Source organism: Mus caroli, chromosome 2 (genome assembly GCF_900094665.2).
Source record: "Mus caroli chromosome 2, CAROLI_EIJ_v1.1, whole genome shotgun sequence".
Classification (NCBI taxonomy): Eukaryota; Metazoa; Chordata; class Mammalia; order Rodentia; family Muridae; genus Mus; species Mus caroli.
Window position 1 is genome coordinate 21,488,536 of NC_034571.1, and position 18,929 is coordinate 21,507,464.

General features: G+C 47.8%; 1 protein-coding gene across 3 annotated transcripts in view; it reads right to left on the bottom strand.

Moving 5' to 3' along the window:
• Window positions 1–18,841, bottom strand: part of Rabl6 (RAB, member RAS oncogene family like 6) — a 25,187-nt gene extending 6,346 nt beyond the window's left edge. The window contains exons 1-7 of one of the 3 annotated variants that reach the window (XM_021155496.1): window positions 18,473–18,841; window positions 12,819–12,953; window positions 11,794–11,841; window positions 8,761–8,813; window positions 7,115–7,206; window positions 3,457–3,597; window positions 2,988–3,093 (exon numbers count right to left, since the gene is read on the bottom strand). In XM_021155496.1, the coding sequence (XP_021011155.1) occupies window positions 2,988–3,093; window positions 3,457–3,597; window positions 7,115–7,206; window positions 8,761–8,813; window positions 11,794–11,841; window positions 12,819–12,953; window positions 18,473–18,602 (705 nt within the window). In that variant the 5' untranslated portion in view covers window positions 18,603–18,841. Of the gene's footprint in view, window positions 1–2,987; window positions 3,094–3,456; window positions 3,598–7,114; window positions 7,207–8,743; window positions 8,814–11,793; window positions 11,842–12,818; window positions 12,954–18,472 lie in introns of those variants that run through there. The other 2 variants (XM_029473813.1, XM_029473814.1) reach the window with 2 other exon arrangements.
• Between the last annotated feature and the right edge of the window lie 88 nt (window positions 18,842–18,929).

Below are 18,929 nucleotides of genomic sequence, written 5' to 3' on the forward strand. Positions count from 1 at the left end.
AAAAAAAAAAAATCTTAAAATACAGCAGCTTTTCAGGCTGTGTAAGGACTGTGTTCCTAATTGGAAGAGGCTCTGGTAGACAGGCACTGTCTTCCAGAGAAACAGGGCTTGCCCCCGGCTCACAGTGGGGTCCTTTCAGCACAGAGCAAACAAATCGAATAGAAAAAGTGGGAGTTAACTACAGTCCAAGAGACCTGGGGGTTGTTTATACTCTGAAAAATGAAAAGAAATGCACAAGAACGATGCAAGCACCACTCAGGATCAGCAAGCAGGCGTACCACAGACTGACGAGGCTCTACCTTAAAGCTGAACACGTGCTATAGCAAGAGCAGCCTAGACAGCCACATCACATATTGTATGCAGTCTATTTAGACCTTACCCTGAATACTGACCAATAACTGGTGATTCAAATAATTGTGGAATTATGGTGTTTTGTTCCTCTGTGAAGCCCTGGCTGTCCTGGAACTCATTTTGTAGATAAGGCTCAGAGATCCACTTACATTTGTCTTCTGAGCAGTGGGATCAAAGGTGTGGGTCACCACACCTAACTTATGTTTTTAAATTTTTTTAAAAATAAGACCGGTTAATGTTTCTTGTACCAGGGTCTGGCCTGGAACTAGCTATACGGCTAAGGTGATGTTGAATTTCCTTTCCTCTTGCCTCCATTTCCTCAGTACTGTGATTACAGACTGTGCCACACACGGTTTGTACAGTACTAGGGACTGAACCCAGGGTATCATGCATAGCAGGTGAGTAACCTAACAGAATTACATTCCCACATCCAAAAAGTAATGTTTGTTTCTTTTAAATTATTATTTAATCCATGTAAATGTTTTGTCTGCATGCTATGTCTATGTTTCACGTACATTTCTGGTGCTCAGAAAGGCATTTCAGATCCCTTGACAATGGACAATTGTGAGCCAACATGTGGATGCTGTGTATTGAACTGCCATTCTCTAGAAAAGCAGCCAGCCCCTCCAAGATGGAATGTTTCAATCCATGGGTGCTTCCAGGTACCCACTACCCTGCCAGCAGACAGTGGCCATCAGGTTCCCTGCAAATAACCATGGAGGAAAGCTCTACTGGTTTGGGTCTCAGCTCAGGCTTTTAGCACTAATGACTCTTCTGGCATCCCTTTGTGTCCCTTGATCTCCCTCGGTCTAAGTCAGTGGGAAAGCTTTCACAGAATGGAGCAGCATGAGGAGTTTGCTTAACCGTTTCCTCCTAGCCTGAAACATCCATGCTGCAGAGCTCTTTAAACAAGAAGGCGAACAACTGAAACTAGCTTCAGGAAGTCCCTGAAACTGACCAGACTGACGAGGCCCTCCTGGCCCAATAAGCAATAAAAGCTGAATATCAGAGAAGAAAGGTTGCAAAGAAGATCCAGACCAGATCGTTGCATGGGAAGGCTGTGCAGGGTGCTCCAGGTTCCCAGCTTGTGTGAGCTGTCACCCATGCTTGGGTGGGCTTTGGTGATGCAGTCGTCTTTGATTCATTTCTGCTCCTGTAAGGAACTCCTCATTCATATGGATGTAAGTTACCCCAATAAAACTCATTGGTTCACCAAGCTGGACTCTGGTGGTATCCATACTTTGCTCTGTTGGGATCCCTAACTGGATTGAGGAGATAAGCATGTTATCCCAAGCATGTCTCCCCAGAAGAAGTTTGGTGACTCACATTCCTCAAAAGGAGGAAGAGAGGAGGAAGGGAAAGCTTCACCTTTCTAAGTGAGTTTGATGTCTTGGATAAAGTATGAAGGGTTCCTAAGAGCAGGGGAGGCTACAGGTACCCAGGTCCAGAAAGGTAGCCAGGCCTGTTTAGCCTTTTCTTGTTCACCAGAGACCTCATACAAAGCTGTTTGTCCCAAAAGGGATGTGGATCAGGGATTGGCCCTCTCTATGTTCTTATGCTTAGGACCCAGAGCCTTGTTCCACCTTCCACAGTCTATTGCTCTCCTCGCTCTGAGAAGCTAGAGCAAACCTCAAGACCAGAGACAAGGACCAGAGCTTAAGCAGTGTAGGATTCTGGGGAGAAATTGGGACTAGCTGGAACCTTTAGTTTATAGACTGATACTGGTCCTTTGGTTTAGACAACTGTAGAAACAAACTGCAGGCAATAGGGACTGGGTGGGGATATGGCCATCTTTTTTTTTTACTACTTCTGCCACCTTTTCTGTTTTTGAGAAAGGGAGCCCAGGCTGCTCTTGAACCTGTGACATAGAAAGGATGACCCTGAACCTCTGATCCTCTTGCTTCTACTTCCCAAGTACTGGAATTACTGGCATGTACCACTATGAGTTTTTGAGATGGGTCTCCCTCTTACTGAACCTCTTTCTGTAACCTTAAACCTGAAGTGATCTTCCTGACTCAGCCTTCTGAGTGCTGGGATTACAGGTCTGTGCCTCCACATACAGCCTTTGCCACTTCTATACATCTAGAAGGTTCCAAGAGGAGCACTAATTAAAAAGCAGGATAGGTACAGCTCTTCACCCTGAAGGCCACTCTACTTGCCTCCGCTGCATCAGGAAGGCTAGATGCTTGCGGCAAGGGTACAGGTTTTCCTTTCTTCATGAGCTGGCCAGAGGGCCATGGTTCCCAGAGCACAGCCAGCCCAGCACGTGAATGTAGTCACAGAAACTGCATACCCTGGAACCTGCCTCTTGTTGAAAGACACCTCGGTCTTCCTCCATAGCTATCTGTTTATCTGGGAAATGAAGTGTGCACTTTAACTGGTGCCCCACAGGGGACAAGGGCTCCCTCTACAGGCTGTGCTGACTTCCAATGCCCTTAAAGAGCAGGACAAGTTACCCGACTCTTGGCCACTACTCTGAGTACTGTGTGTGCCATGTCCAGCTCATTACGTACATCAGTAGCCAGCTTCCAAGAAGATGCCCAAGGGTGTTATCAGGCTTAGGAAGCAGGGCACTTCTTGTGCAGTCACAAAAATGATGGCTACCCTTTTGTTTGCCCTACCTTGTACGCACTTACCTGTAGCTGCAAAAATGGGATGTTGAAGAACTTATGCAGGTACTTTAGACCAAAGCTGTTCTTCATGGAAGATTCAGCATAGCGGAAATAGGAGGAACCTGGAGGTCTGTTTTCAAAGAAAGATAAAGGTACTTGATGGGCAGTGTAGCTTGACTTCAAGGTCAAGGGCCACACCTAAGCCTACGCATCCCACCACCAAGCTTCCTTCTGGCAGCCAGCTCCTAAGGACGTTCGGCAGCATACTCCTCTGGGAGTGGTCTGAAGAACCAGACAAGAGCCAGGCAGGCCCCATAGTCCTGATATATGGTCTTCACATCTTCTACAGCATTACCATCTCGTGGAAACCTGGAATTCCTTACCCTCTCTGGCTAGGTGCTGTCATCTTATCTCCAATACAGGATAAGACCCTGCCTGTGCTGCCCCCAACAACACCAGAGCACGTCATAGGAGCAAAAGTGGTAGCACCCACCTGTCCAGGTGCTCAATGAAGTCCCGCACATCGTCTGGTAGAATGACTCGATGCTCGCCCATGTCACGGTAGTTGCCCAGCACACACACCGGCACATGGGTTGGCACTTTGGGCAGCTCCCGGAGAACGTAATTGAAGGTCCTTTGAAAAGGGAGGGAGTGTTCTGCCTTAGCTGTGGGACCCTCAGAGAGCTGGATGTACTACCTTTTTGGTCAAACTCCCCAGAGCACTTGTCACCTCAGGCAGGGCTCAGAGATGAACAAATGCTACAACCTTCAGCCTGCATCTCTGGTCACTGCCTCTCCCAGAGAGCACAGTTCCCCTACACCTCAATTCATGGTGCCTGCTCTTTTGTCTGTAGCTGGTATGACACTTGTCTATGTTGCTATGAATTGGCCTCAAGGGCTGGTGGGGTGGCTTGGTGGACAGAAGTGCTTGCTGCTGGGCTTGATGACCTGAGTTTGATCTTTGGGGCCACATGGAAAGAGCTGATTCTCATAGCCTGTCCTCTGGTCTCCATCACACAACTCCCTAGCCTCCCACTTCCTTCTACCCGCCCCACCCTCCCCCCAGAACTGCCCAGAGCCTCACCTGTTTGTAGACTTACTCTGAACTGAGCATGTCCTAAGGTAAACTGTCCTTCAGTTCTGCTACACACTGAGGCTGGGGTTGTAGCTCATTCACTTCTCCCTGCTTGTTGGCTCTTGCCTCCTGGTTACCATCACCGAAGTGTCCTTAGTGACGCGTTTGTCTCTAGGACATTCCTTATTCTGCAGGGTAGACCATTCTGTCTACAAAGTCTCCAGGTCTCCAGGACTGACTTAATGTGGGGGTGCCCTGTAGTCCCACTTTATAAGCCATCCCAATGTCTCCAAATGGCTTGTAACCCCCAGCCAGGACTGGGGCTATAGTTCAGTGGTTGAGCACTGACTTAGTATATGCAAGGTCCTAGGTTCAATCTCCAGTAGCCATGCCCTGCTCCCCTCCCCTCCCTCCCCAGAGCCATGAGTGGTAGTGTATACCAATAACCGCAGTACTCAGAAAGCTAAGCTAAGAGGATTATGAGTTTGTGGTCAATTTGGGAAGTATGGTCGTTCCAGGTTAGACTAAGCTACACAGAGACCTAGTTTCTATAAAAATCACTAACACCTCCCACAGTCAGTGAAATGAGCATGACCCAGCTTCCCTGCCAAGCAATTAAGAACGAAACACGTTTTTAACTATGGCAGCTTCTCTTGTTTTTGCTGCATTTGCTTGAAACATCTCCTGCACCTTTTATCCTTGTAAGACACTTGAAGCGTGCTTGCTAGCCTGAAATGGCAGCAGCTGTGTGAACATGGATGTTTCCATCCTTCACGATCAGTGCTCAGACTCTTAACAGTGTCTGCTGACTCCCAGGACAAGCTGAACTATTTTAGTGGAGCCCACAGTTAAGAGACTTTTAATTGTAAAAAGACTTTGGATTTTAGAAGAGATGGATATTTTAAAGAGATTGAAAATTTTAAAAATATGTAAAGACTGTGGGACTTTTAAAGTTATTTAGATCTTGGGGATGAATAAGAATGTAAGNGTTGAGGCTTACTAGTGATGTGTTTGTGTGTCAAGCTAACAAGGGGTCAATTGTACTGGCTAGTTTTGTGTCAACTTGACACAGCTGGAGTTTCACAGAAATGGAGCTTCAGTTGAGGAAATGCCTCCATGAGATCCAGCTGTGGGGCATTTTCTCAATTAGCAATCAAGGGGGAGAGGCCCCTTGTGGGTGGTGCTATCTCTGGGCTGGTAGTCTTGGGTTCTATAAGAGAGCAGGCTGAGCAAGCCAGGGGAAACAAGCCAGTAAGGAACATCCCTCCATGGCCTCTGCATCAGCTCCTGCTTTCTGACCTGCTTGAGTTCCAGTCCTGACTTCCTTGGTGATGAACAGCAGTATGGAAGTGTAAGCCGAATAAACCCTTTCCTCCCCAACTTGCTTCTTGGTCATGATGTTTATGCAGGAATAGAAACCCTGACTAAGACAGACCCTAAGACATGGCTGTGGTACTTGTGGTCTTTGTGACAAGGGCCTATGAAGCCTCATGGCTCCCAAATATGCATCTGTGCATCCTTCCTGAGCTGGCTTAGCCTCCTACCTACTCTGTAGCCCAGAACTCATGTCTTTTGGGTCCTCGCTGTTCTTAAGGGCACTACCTACTCCTCTATAATACCCCCTTATAGCTATAGGGTCTTGTGAAGTTAGATTGCAAAGATCCTAAGACACTTCAGTGGAGTATAGAGGCCTTCAGTGTCCAAACCTAATGTCACATGGGAGAAGCCACGTCTCAAATAATAGACCAATAGACTACCATCACCCACACGGCCAAACGCACTGTACATGTACAAAAGAGCACTGCACTCTGCTCTGTACATGAGAAGAACAGCTTTGTATATGGGTGTCTATGACACAAGTGTACTGCTGAACTGGAGCTTATGGCCTAGCCTGCCTCTTGTAGCCCCTATAGGTTTCTTGCATGTGACAGTTAAGCACATAGGTCCCCGAAGGTTGGGTAGGTTGGAGCTGGGCCTATGAATACTGTACAGAGGCTATAGAAAGTATGTTATGTAGATGGTGGCTCCCAAGGATCTATGAGTTCAGGACCCTCAAACCAGAATCAGTGGCATGCACACTGCAAACTTTAATCCCAGGCTTAGCATGTGCACATGTTGGAGGCTGGTATAATCAAGTGGGTGACTATTCTTAAATAGCACAAGTGCAAAGCCTAAGAAGACATGGTTCCTCTGTACATAGATGATGCACAGAAATCTAGCTGGCCTGCTCAGCTATCTGCAATGAGAGTCTTACATGATGTAACACAACACTTTTCTCTCTTTCCAATCTGAACACAGATTCCACACATTAACACTGATAGAACTGTAAAAGCAGAGTAAAACTTTCCTTCTTGTAATGGAGTGGGTTTTCTTTAAGGCAGAATCGCACTATGTAGCCCTGGCTGGCCTAGAACTCACTATGTAGGCTTTGAACTCAAGAGACCCACCCGTCTCTGTCTCCCATGTTCTGGGGTAATAGGTGTGCACCGCCATGTTTAGCTAGTATCGTGTCCTTAGGAGACTGTTTTTCATAGAGGAAGCAAGCCTCTGGGGCCCTTGGTTTTCCTGCTGTTGGTTAAAGAGGGTTTCCAGTCTTACAGTGGTATGTAATGCAGTTTCTCACAATGTCCCCTTTCAATGGAGTGTGGTGGGTTTCAGGAGGCTTGCACCTGCTCACTGAACCTCTGGACCCATTTCTCACTTCATTCTTTGTCCTTTGTTGTCACTCATCTTAGATATGTCTTCTTGGTGAGTTACTGAGTGTGTGTGTATATGTGTATGCGTATTTCTGGGAGCCCCTCCAATAAAACAGGTCACTTGATTCTGACAAATTTTATATGGTGTTTTCAGGACAGCAAGGTTGTAGAAGGTGACGCTCAATCCCTACCACTGTTGGCTATAAGCCTGAGCCAACTCCTGCCTAAACTCTGCCCGTCTTGTGGTATCGGTACCTCGGTCCCCTAGGTCAGGAGGTTCTGCTCACATCTGGCATAGTAGGTAGTTCCACACTAAGAGGAACCACACAGTACTACATGATGAAGGCATGCAGCCACTGCCTGTTATCTGCCCCTCTTACCACTGCTTAGTGATGTCAAACATCATGACCACTCCATTACAGTTCTTGTACACATCCAGAAACTCAGCATCCAGGGCCAATTCAGACTCTGCCTAGAAACAGAAGGAAGAAAGGCTAAGACTGTGTCCCTGGCCAATCCCATACTTGTGGGCCTTCTAACACCTGAAAAATGCAGGGTGGGGCTTTTCTAGTCTTTTTTTGTTTTGCTTTGTTTTTTTGAGACGGGTTTCTCTTGTAGCCCTGGCTGTTGTGTAACTCACTCTGTAGACCAGGCTGGCCTTGAACTCAGAAATCCGCTTGCCTCTGCCTCCCAAGTGCTGAGATTAAAGGCGTGCACCACCACTGCTTGGCTGGGGCTTTTCTAATCAAAAAGTCATTTCATTTTTGGGAAAAAAAACCTTGAGGAAACCCTTGTGGGTATACACAAGGTTAGCCTTGGGAGTTGGAGCAGCCAGCTCCATCGCTACAGAGCAGGCCTGCCTTAGGACTTGCAGAAGAAAGTGCTGGAGCTGTCAGCTGCCCCTTGAGATGGTTTCCAGGGGAAGAACAAAAAACGACACATGGTGTAATAAACCTGGTCAAACCCCAGGGCTGGGCAGTCACAAGCTATGGGTGGGGTGAGTGGGCTCGTAGCTGTTCTTTAGCCATACTGCATTTAATATTATGTTTCTGTCTGTATATAAGTGCTACTCTCATAAAAAAAAATCTTTTCTTTTGGTTGCTCAAAGTGTTGGGAATAAATGACCATTTAGTGCATGGCTGTAAACTAGACTCAGGGAACACAGTCAACAGTCAATCACGGGCTAGGGAGGCTAGGTCTCTTGCAGTCCTACTCCTGTACCCAACAGTGAGCACAACAAATGTCAATGGACAATTCCAAACATGTGGTCAGACAGAGGGTCCTACTTTAAAATCACTGGGTCCTCTGCTCCTGACACACACAGACACACATAGAGGACAGGACTTGTAGGAAGAGGGATCAGATGACAGGGTAGGAGGGAGACAGAAGAGGAGGTAAAGAGTAAACAGAATATATATGTGAATGAAACTGTCAATAAATTTACAAAAAAATAAAACAAAATTATGCAAATGGTAAAAAAAAACAAAACAAAACCCAACCCCAGCAAGATGAGTTCCCGAACACATAGCATGGGACAGTGCTGGGAAGGGGCTATGTATCACTTAAACTTCCAGCCTCAAAGAGGAGAAGACAGGGCAGGAATCTCTAAAACAACTGGAAGGGAGGATTACACAAACATGTCCACTGTGTTCTAGCTTCTAGGGAGCAAGCAAAGACCACCTGGTCTCACCTGTGGTGTCATGGCCACATCTCCAACATATGTCAGCACTTTAAAGAACAAAGTCACATGACAGAGATGTAAAATATGGTTCCTAATAGGCCATTCACATGACAGTTCACTGTGATGTCTGTGGAGTGAAACAGAGCAGGCACCACATAGGGCAGGCACCCTAAATAGACAGTGACCCTAAAACTTAACCCAGGCAGCACAGAGTCTCAACAGTAGTTAAGGATAGTCAGTGACTATTGCATCTACAGCATATGGGATTGTCCAGGAGGCCCAGTGAGTGCCCACAGGCGCCTTGCTCATGACACTGGCACAGACCCACCTGACAATGTGGCTCACCTCCTGGGGGTCATTTTCCGTCTTCAAGCCATCTCCTCGTTTTTTACACTTTCCTTATTAAAAGACAAACAAAAAATTAGGAATGAAATTGTTGGGCCCAGGATTTGCATAAATGGGGAGTATCCTTCCTCAGACTCCTCCTACCTGCCTTCATGCCACATGGGACTGCACTCCATTCAGCCTTGCAATCTGAAAGAGCCTCCTGGTAGGTCCAGACACCCTCACTCATGTTTGAGAGATACAAAACTGTGTGAACTAGCTAGGCTGGCAGAGCTGGATAGGAAATGCAGCACTTAGCAGCTGATAGGACAGGCCGGGAAGGAAGATTCCCTATCCACGTCTGCCTTGAGTAAAGAGGTCGCTCATGACAGCTCATGAAGGGGTTGCTCATGGAAGCATGGGGGACAGCATGATAAAGGGTTTCTACAGTCAAAGCTCGGAGACCAAATCTGAGTTCCTTAAACAGTCCCTGTATCACTAAGACACTGGCACACTCGGAGAAGTGTCCGTCCAGCCTGACACTGCCTGTTCATGGTAATTGAAGTGTTTTTATCTGGCAGACAACCACAGGTCCTGTAGCAGTCTGACACTGGACTCTAGGGATAACAAGATGGCATCACTGTCCCTTCTCCTTTTCATCTAAATGTCCAACTGAGCTCTTCACAACCTTGGGAATTCCACAGCAGACAAATTATCTCCTGAGAACAAACTCAGGTTCATGTGCTTACACAGAACCTCCACACACTCTGCAGTCCTTCCTGAGTCCTTGTCACACTCAGGTCAGCCTCTCTGCTCAGGGCAGTGATGATTCAGCCTGAATCATGGGATGAATGGCAAGTGGTACATCAGGCATGGGCCTCTAGCCCCCCAGCATCTTGCTGTACGCTGCTGTAAAGGAAATGTGCTTTCCCCTGAAAGCTTCTGAACAAGCACTAGAGGCTCTGCCTCCACAAAGCTTGAGCTGCTGAGCTCAACTGCTTGGCCAGTTCTCTGGAGAACTTTCCAATGCCCTTGAGCCCTTAGTTGCTTTAACTTCTCTCACATCTAAAGGTCCTTTGCTTGCTGTGGACACTATTCAAGATCATGGGGATGGGGGAGGAAGGAGAGGCAGAGGTCCTTTCTTTCCAACCCTCTACGGTGAAGAGGTAGCAGCAGGTGTGACCATGCAGGCACTTCCAGAGTTAGGACCTCTGTGCTGGGATTCAGTCTGACTGCATCTGAGCAGGGATCTGAGTGGAGATCTCAGAGCAGGGTGGCAGAGGGCGTGTGAGCCTAGCACAGCAGGAATCAGTCTTCCATGGCTCCTGGGCAGTGGAGGTGTCACCTCTGCTGCATGGGCTCCTGGGCCAGCTGAGGGTGTAAAATGCTACTCCGAAGAGCCCTGAGTGAGAGACTGAGGCTACTGCATTATTGTCCCATCTGATATCCAGCCCCAAGTTCTGACCCCACTCTTCAAAGCCCTGTCTATATAGGACAGTGCATTCACTGCAGCAGACTGCAGACGTGGAGACCGCAGCTGAGGCAAGAACTTAGGAAGGCACTGCGGTTCCAAAGGGGTGGCTCCTCTGTGGAGCAGTAGCTCCACAGCCTGACTTGATGGGGTCATGGTTTGTGGAGAACAGCTGGCCTAAGTCACTTGATGGCCTCATGAGGATGTGACTCTTGCCCTCAGTGTATACACTGATGGACTTCAGGTAGCAGGTCATCTATTAACACATCTTCCGGCCAAGTCCTGTACCTGGAGGACATGCAGCACAGCCATGCTGATGAGGCCAGTGGTTATGAGAGGTCAGAGGTCATGTTTATTATGCTAGTGGCTAAATAGGTGATGCTATGCCTGTTGGGTCAGAGGCCTGCATGCACACATACAATGTCAGCACCAGGGAGGACTATGAACTCCTACCCCCAGGATCAAAGAGGAACTTAAGACCTAATGTAAGAAGAATGAGATCAGATCCTGTCATTAGGGCCACTCTGAGGAGTTCTGCCATTGACCTCTGCAGGTTTAGATGAGGCTGGTCTCTGTGTGGCTGGGTCTATCGAGGTACTCTGACTTGGGGACTCATTCAGTAAGAAACGCTACATAGAGGTTGCTGACCTCCACCACATGCATGACAGAGATGGGTTCAAGTAACAACATGCAACTCCAGCTTGCCTTCTCTCTAAATCCAATTAAAACTGCTTGTGGGCAATCTCTGAAAGAAGTCCTGCATGCCCCACGTGCTGCCCCAGTGTGCTCTTGCTCTACTGACTGGGCCCCACCTTCCATATCCTTCCGCACTCATGGTGCACACTTCTACTGTGCTAGTGCACTGCACTTACACTGTCTAGCTCAATAATTAGGGCCACCTCCAGTGCCAGAGGGCTAAGCAGGTAGCTATAAACAGGACCCAAGTCAGGCAAGAGCCTTGTGGGCATCTGCCTGTGAAAACAAATTCTCATTAGAGACCACTCACTGGTCACTGTCAAACAACATGGCATTAAGCCATCTCCTAGTAAAAGAACAACTGACAGAGGTACCCTTCTGTCTCTCTCAGAGCAGGGCTGCCAAGCCACTAAGACTCTAGGGCTCAGTGTGACTATGGGTGCAGGGCTGACACAGGAGGAAATACACAGAAGGGTTTTGGGAACAGTGCTTCATAAGGGTCATCCCTCCCAAAACGCTCAAAAGAGAAAAGTATGTGTGACAGGTTCACTGTTGAACATCTATTCTGCTCACCAGACATGGGATGGAAGTGACCAGGGCCCACAACCTAGACCACGTAGGGAAGGGACCAGACAGGGACTCTGATGTAACCCAGATGTTAACAGTTGGCAGCAAACCCAAACCTCCTATACTCTTGAGTTGATAAAGCTGGTGCTTGTGACATGCTTCTGAGCCACAAGTGACTCTGTGTGACAGAGCTAAGTAGGACATGGGACCCAAGGGAGACTAACCAGACCTGATGGGTACTAGGACATGCAAATAAGGGGTGTGTGGAAAGGGGAGGGGCCTTAGAGTCTATCATGCATTAAGGAGATAATGTACCTTACCTTTGTCAACTACATCCCAGACTTCAACTTTCACTACATCATCAGTAGCTGAAACAAGAAAAACTCTCAAATTAGTCCATTGTATCATAGCTCCTTCCTTCTAGGATCCCAAATGGGGCCAGGGGCATTTGGTATCACTAGCTCCCCGGGGCCTCTGCAATACATGCTGTAGGAGTTTCAGGGCTATTCCTCCAGGCCCTGGCATGAGCAATGCATATATTAGCCCACAGACAAAGCCACATAACCACTCACACTCAGAAGCCTGTGGGTCCCTGGGCCACTTCAGGTACCCTAGCGGATACTCACACCCTGGGCAGATGAGAAAACAACACAGCTGTCCAAGTCACATCTCCCCGAAGCCTCCTACTCCTTTACCTGACTGGCCAGTACTCAGTGAGAATGCAGGTCAGCTGCAAAGGCCCAGGTTAGTTGTAGCCCCGACACCTACGTCACCGTCCTCAGCCTACCTGGCCCATAGACTGCTAAGGCTTTCTCTGACACTAGACTCAGGCTGCATGAGAACAAGCTCTTGCTAACTCTTCAGCCCTCCTCAGTAGCAATTCTCCATTTTGGGATGTCCTAAGGGCTAACGGGGCTGGAAGGATGGTGGAGACCCCCAGAACACAGAAGGGGAAGACAAGAGTTAAAATCATCACTCTGGTCTCCAGGGGTGAGCACTTGCCACGGATCACAGAATGCATTCCTATCAGACAAAGCAGCCACGTATGTTGCTGATGTGTTTGCGTGGATCTGCTCCGAGGTGGCCAGGGAATTCTAGTCTTTGAAGGTATGTCCTTGCTTCCTTACTTGTAACTATGAGTATCCTGGGCCTGAGGCACCACAGAGAAATGTCAGATTCAAAACCCAGAAGGGCTGATTCACATGCAGCCTTAATTAGTGGGGCCTCTCACATGGGTAGGATTTTCTCAGTTTCAGAAAGTACCTTCTTGGAGCCAGGAAGGCAGGATACTACTATACTGTACAGGGGAGAAGTGGCATTGAACTATTATAGGCCTTGAACTCACTTTTGTAGTTCCAATGGATGCTGGTGACCTGGATCTCCTGTGTGGGAATGTATTCTTCCACAAACTTCTTGCCCTGCAGTCGATGCCACAGAGCTGTCTTGCCCGTGTTCCTGTCACCCCGGATCACAATCTTCACTGGGGCAAGGATGGGTGAAGAAAAGAGAAAGGAAGATTAATCAGTCATCTTTAAAAACTTTAAAGTATCACATCTGCTCCATGTCAAGGCGGATCCCTATTTTCTCAGGCGAGTGGCATGCAGGGGAGGACTGCGTGAGGATACCAGCAGTTCCCCAGCAGGTCAATTCTGGCTTGGCAGACCTGGCAGAAACAGAAGCCAGGGCTGGTAGGGGAGGCAGCACTGAAGTACTTCATCTGGGCCTGGGTCTCCTGGAGTTATATACTCTGAGGAACTGCCAGGGGCCCTAGGATCAGGGCTGGGCTGCAGACTTGAGCCAACAGTGTGTAGGGCCCAGGACGGTACCCAGGACATGGCTTCCTGCTGACATTTCTCACAGTCCTCATGTTTGTGGTGTAGTTCCGTATGTCTGTATCCTAATTCACTCACTCCATGGTGTACCAGGCCTGAACTCAGCAGGCTCTCCTGACTTTGGGCAGGGACGGGCATGGGTTCCAGGAATGGGGTGAACAGGATGGAGTGTTGGCCATAGGTCCGAGACCTTTTAGAGAAGTTTACCACTAGGTGTTTCCAAAAGGTAATAAAAAGCTGGAGCTGACCCAGTGTCAGCAAAGCCAGGAGGACCGAGAGCAAAGCTGAGGACAGACTGACACCTCTGCTGGGGAGGACGAGAGTCATGACTGACTGAGGATGATGACATGGGCAGGGAAGGCATGGGTGTTAGCATGGTGCTTCCTGGGCAGCACCGTGAGACAGGCAGAGGCTGATAATGCCACCAAAAACACCCTCGAGAGAGTCTAAAGAAGCTACGGAGGCTTATGAGGCGGGGGCGAGCGAGGGGAAGGTTGTGGGTCCCTTTACCCACCTGCTTCTTCCTCCTAGGATGTCTGGTCTGCCTGCAGTCAAGCCTCTCCCCATTTCCAAACCAAAGTCTGGATGAGAATGGCCCCCAGAAGTGCACATATTTGAATGAGTGGTCAAACAGTTGGCTTAGTTGACTGCTTAGGAAGATTAGGAGGTGTCCCTGGGATAGGGCTTCTCTCTGCCTGCTGCTTGTGGGTAACATGTAAGCTCTCAGAGCTATGCCCACCTGCTGCCAACTGTAAGGTCCCACTGAAAAGCAACAAGCATTCTTAACCACTGAGCTCTACAGCTCTAGATATAAATTCTTTAAGTTTTGCTTTTAAAAAAATCTTTAATTTTTATGCATATGCATGTATGGCTGTGTGAGTTCATGTGCCCCAAGTGCATGCAGGATCCTGAGGGCATCAGATCCCTGAGAGAACTGCAGTTGTACATACACAGTTGTGAGTTGTAGGTACTGGAAATTGAACCTGGGTCCTCTAGAAAAACACTCAGTGCTCTTAACCTCTGAGGTATCTCTGCACACCCAACCCTTTAAGACAGCCTTTCTATGAGCCTTGGTTGGCCTGGAGTTAGCGATGTAGACCTCTGCCTCTTAGGTGCTGGGATTAAAGGTATTTGCTACCTATCTGGCTGTTTTGCCTTTTAAGTCATTAGTCCAAGATTTATCTATTAGTCATCCTACAACCGTCTCATATGTTCTGTTGAATGCTTCAACCGGCTCTTTTTAAAAATCTGCTCTTGTTTTTTCTTGCATTTCCTCCCTTCTACTTTCCCAGTACTATTTCAGACTTTCAAGTTACAATCTCACCTCAGGGTCTTACGAGGACATGGGTCTCTTGGGACCCATAAGTTGTAAGTACTTTCTTTTTTTTATTGTTTTTTTTTCTAGATAAGGTTTCTGTGTAGCTCTGGCGGTTCTGGAACTTGCCAGATGGCCTCAGAGATCAGCCTGCCTCTGCCTCCTGAGTGCTGCGATCAAAGGCGTGTGCCACCACTACCTGCAGAGAGTGCTTTCTAATTTTCAGGTAATTTTTTTCATTGCATCGTAAACTACTCGGAAACTGTTACCATCTGGATCTTTAATTTCCCCATCTCCAACCAAAGTCCATCCTGCCTCTGTTGCCTGAGTGCTAAACTTTTACTTTTTATACATTAATCATCCCACAGCAATGGAGAATAAAGAACTGCTTTTAAGCTTCAAAAAGATAGCTGAAGGAGATGTCTGTAGTCTCAGCTACTCAAGATACTGATAAAAGATCAGTTGGGCATACAAGTTAACAGTTTGAGGAGAAACTTAGTAGGCACTATTTCAGAACAAAGCCAAACCAGAATACAACCTCCCCACTGCCACTCACTGTCATCCTCAGGGGTTTGCTGGGACTCTGTTTTTATGGCTGTCCTTTGGTTGAGAGGTTGGGACAGAGGAAGTCAAGTACAGGTAACCTGTTTCTGAATCAGTCTGTATCATCCTCATTCCAAACCCATTGCTTCACCTTGAAGTGTGCACTAGACGACATCACTAGTGAGCCAGGCCATAGCTCAGCAGTCTTCTTATGCTCAGACTTACCCAGTATCCTTTTTCATCTTTTACTCCTACCGTTTGCTGTTATATTATAGATGTATCCTCCCAAAGCCACAGGGCCCAATTAGAGGGATGGGTTGTTTGCTTTGTTTTTTTCCTCCTTCTTCAAATTTCTTGAATGCATTGTGTCTGCTAATAGAAATGGAATTTTTCTTTCTTTCTTTTTTTTTTTTCTTTTTTTGTTTTTCGAGACAGGGTTTCTCTGTGTAGCCCTGGCTGTCCTGGAACTCACTCTGTAGACCAGGCTGGCCTCGAACTCAGAAATCCGCCTGCCCCTGCCTCCCCAGTGCTCAGATTAAAGGCGTGCGCCACCACTGCCTGGCAAAATGGAATTTTTCTTACCACTTCATTTAATAATGTTTAGGAGATGTAGCTCAGCATGTAAAGGTTCTTGCCACCAAGCCCAACAACCATAGTTTAATGCCCAGGAGGCACATAGGAGAAAACCAACAAGCTGTCCTTTGCCATGTGTGCACCAAGGCATACATGCCCTCCCAAGAAATACATTTTTCAAAATGATATTTTAAGTTACTAGGGCTGGCAAGATGACTCAGCAGGTAAGAGCACTGACTGTTCTTCCAAAGGTCCTGAGTTCAAATCTTAGCAACCACATGGTGGCTTACAATCACCCGTAATGAGATCTGATGCCCTCTTCTGGTGCCTTCTTCTGAAGTCAGCTACAGTGTACCTATGTATAATAATAAATAATAAATAAATCTTGGGGGTGGAGCAAGCAGAGACTGAGCGAGTGGAGTTGAGCGGGGCTGGCCAAAGTGAGCAGAGGTCGTCAAGTTCAATTTCCAACAACCAGATGAAGGCTCACAACCATTTGTATAGCTACAGTGTACTCATATACATAAAATAAATTAATCTTTTTTAAAAAGTTACTATTATAGTTTCCTCCCAGCCATCTTTGCCTTTTATTAAGTTAGGCAAACTTTCCCACAATTTGCCTGGTATATAATTGGAAAAGTTGTAATGTACATTTTAACATCCACACTTACTGTGATAATAAAGTCAACACATTTCTGAATGTATGCCAGCTACAGTGGTGCACCCCTTTAATTGTAGCACTTGGGAAGCAAAGGCAGGCAGGTCTCTATGAGTTCAAGGCCACTCTGGTCTACAAAGTGAGTTCCAGAACTACCAGAGTTATATAGAGTGATGCCTCCCTCCTCCCTAGTCTTAATGCTTAACTCTGATCAGCTCCATTCTGGGCTAGGGGCTGACTCCAACTATTTCAGTATTGTTTAAAAACCAAACCAAACCAACCCAACCCAGCCCAGCCCCCAAGTCTATTATGAAAACATTATCACCAGTGACTGACAACAAGTGCTTACTCAGGGCTTACTGCACATGGACCTATTCCTTTGCTTACCTTTGCTTTGTAACTCCTACTTCTACCTTTGCAGCTTAAGCTCCACTTATCTACAGAACACCCTGCAGTGACTGTTTCTGTAAGGTCCTCTGCTCAGCAAGCTGTCCATCTCACACTGACCACGAGCACAGCGCATTCTGGCCTGTTCAGGGCCAGGTCATCAGCTCAGTGCTGCCCCTTAGTATACTCTCTTTACTCTGGTGGCACAGTTTCCTCTTTTTGCTTCTGAAATTCAGACCACTCCCAGTGATCTATGGTTGTTAAAATTCTGGTTTTCTTTGAGTTTGTTCTTTTTTCCATTGCTTTTTTGAAACAGGGTCTCACTATGTAGCCCATGCTGTCCTGGACTCCATTAGGATCCAAAAAGGATCCAGCTGCCCCTGCTTCCCAAGTGATGGGATTAAAGGCATGTCCAACTTTCCCTGCCTCAGTTATTCATTCTCCTGACATATTGCAAAAAAGATTGTTGTGCTGCCTTCCCGAGCCACCCAGACAGCATTCTGCAATAGACAATTCAAAATGTGGAGACTCTTACAAGAATCCTGAATCTGTTATTATATTGCAGGTTTGTTCCTTTAAGTAAGGCATCTTGGAAAATATGGAAGACTTCAGCTCTTCTAGATCCCTCCTCTTTAGAACCCCAGGGCGTGGGTCTAGTGGGTAGTAAGTTTAGAAAGCAAGAAGCTCCTAGTTCAGGCCTAATTTCTAGAATTAGGCTGCAAATTAATACTATATAAAAATAAATAAAGAATCCAAACGTAGATTTCAAAGAACATAAACCACTGAATATTTGACTCAATATTCTCTTCCAGAGTCAAGAGAAATACAAACTTTCATGTTAACACGTATACACTGTTTGCTTCTAAATATGCACAAAAAAATCCTCCTAGTAAGTTTCATAATGTCACATTATTACCTAAATATCACTGACCCTGTGAGACGCAACTTACAGTGAACTGTGTGTATGTGCCGGTGCATGTATGTATGTGTGTGTGTGTGCGTGCGGGCGCGCTTCAAAAATCTTGCAATATAGAAATAGTTTAGAAGTAAACAATATCAGACCACGACATTGCCCAAGAATCTTTTGATTGTTCAACCTGCAAATGGAAAAACTCTAAAGAGGTCAAGAGAACCGTGTGCTTCTCGCTGCACAACATACATAATTTATAACGAAGGGCAGAGCGGACTTTTCTTCTTGTGGGGTCAGGGATGCTGAGTTAAGAGCCTCTTGGAATTAAAAAAAAAAAAAAAAAAGCATATCCCTTACAAACCCAAAAACAACAATAAAAAACCCAAAAACCAAAACAAACAAACAAACAAAAAACCAAAATCAAGGCTCAAGGCCCACTGCCGACCGACTTTCAGGAGCCTCAAGTGAGAGCAGGCGCGGGGGGCGGAGAGGAGGCAGGCGCACGCAGCCCCGCGCGCGCACCCTCGGGTTATGTAATGGTCTCTCTCCGCAGGGTACCCGCGCCAATCAGGGTCCTCCACCGCTGCTCCGCTAGTGTCGCCGCACAGCTCTTCTCTGGAGGTCTCCTGTCAGGTGATGTCCCTCAAGGAACGACCACTACTCAGAACCCAGGGACCCGTCCGCCCCTACCCTCTGGTTCTTGCAGACCCTCGTAGGCTGGGTGGCCGCCCCGGGCCCTGCCAGCCGCCCCGGCCTGCCCGACGGCGCGGCCCGCACTCACTGTTATACTGAACCCCCTTAGCGAAGCGCCTCTGCAGCGCCTGGTTCATGGACTGCAGCCCGGCGGGGATGTTCTTGTCCCGGCCTGGGGCCTGCTCCGACCCCACCAGCTTCTTCAACGCGGAGAACATGTTCCTGCTGGACGTGCGAGCCGGGCTGGCCTGCGAGCTCAGCAGCGGCAGCAGCACAGCGCACCTCGCACCATGTCCGGCGGGCCCAGGCTTCCCCCGAGGCCGGAGCGGGCGCGGCCTCGAGCGAGGTTCTGGGGCCTCAGCCTCTGTGGCTCCGCTCCGGCTTCCACGGCCCTCGGCGCGGCAGCCAGGCACCCGTCAGCGCCGCCATCTTGGCGCCGGCGCGGCTACGGGACGCTAAAAGGGACACGTAGCCGCCGCATGCGCAGAGAGCGCACTAGGTCCCGCCCTTTTCTAGCATCTCCACCTCGCCGCCGCCAACCCCCT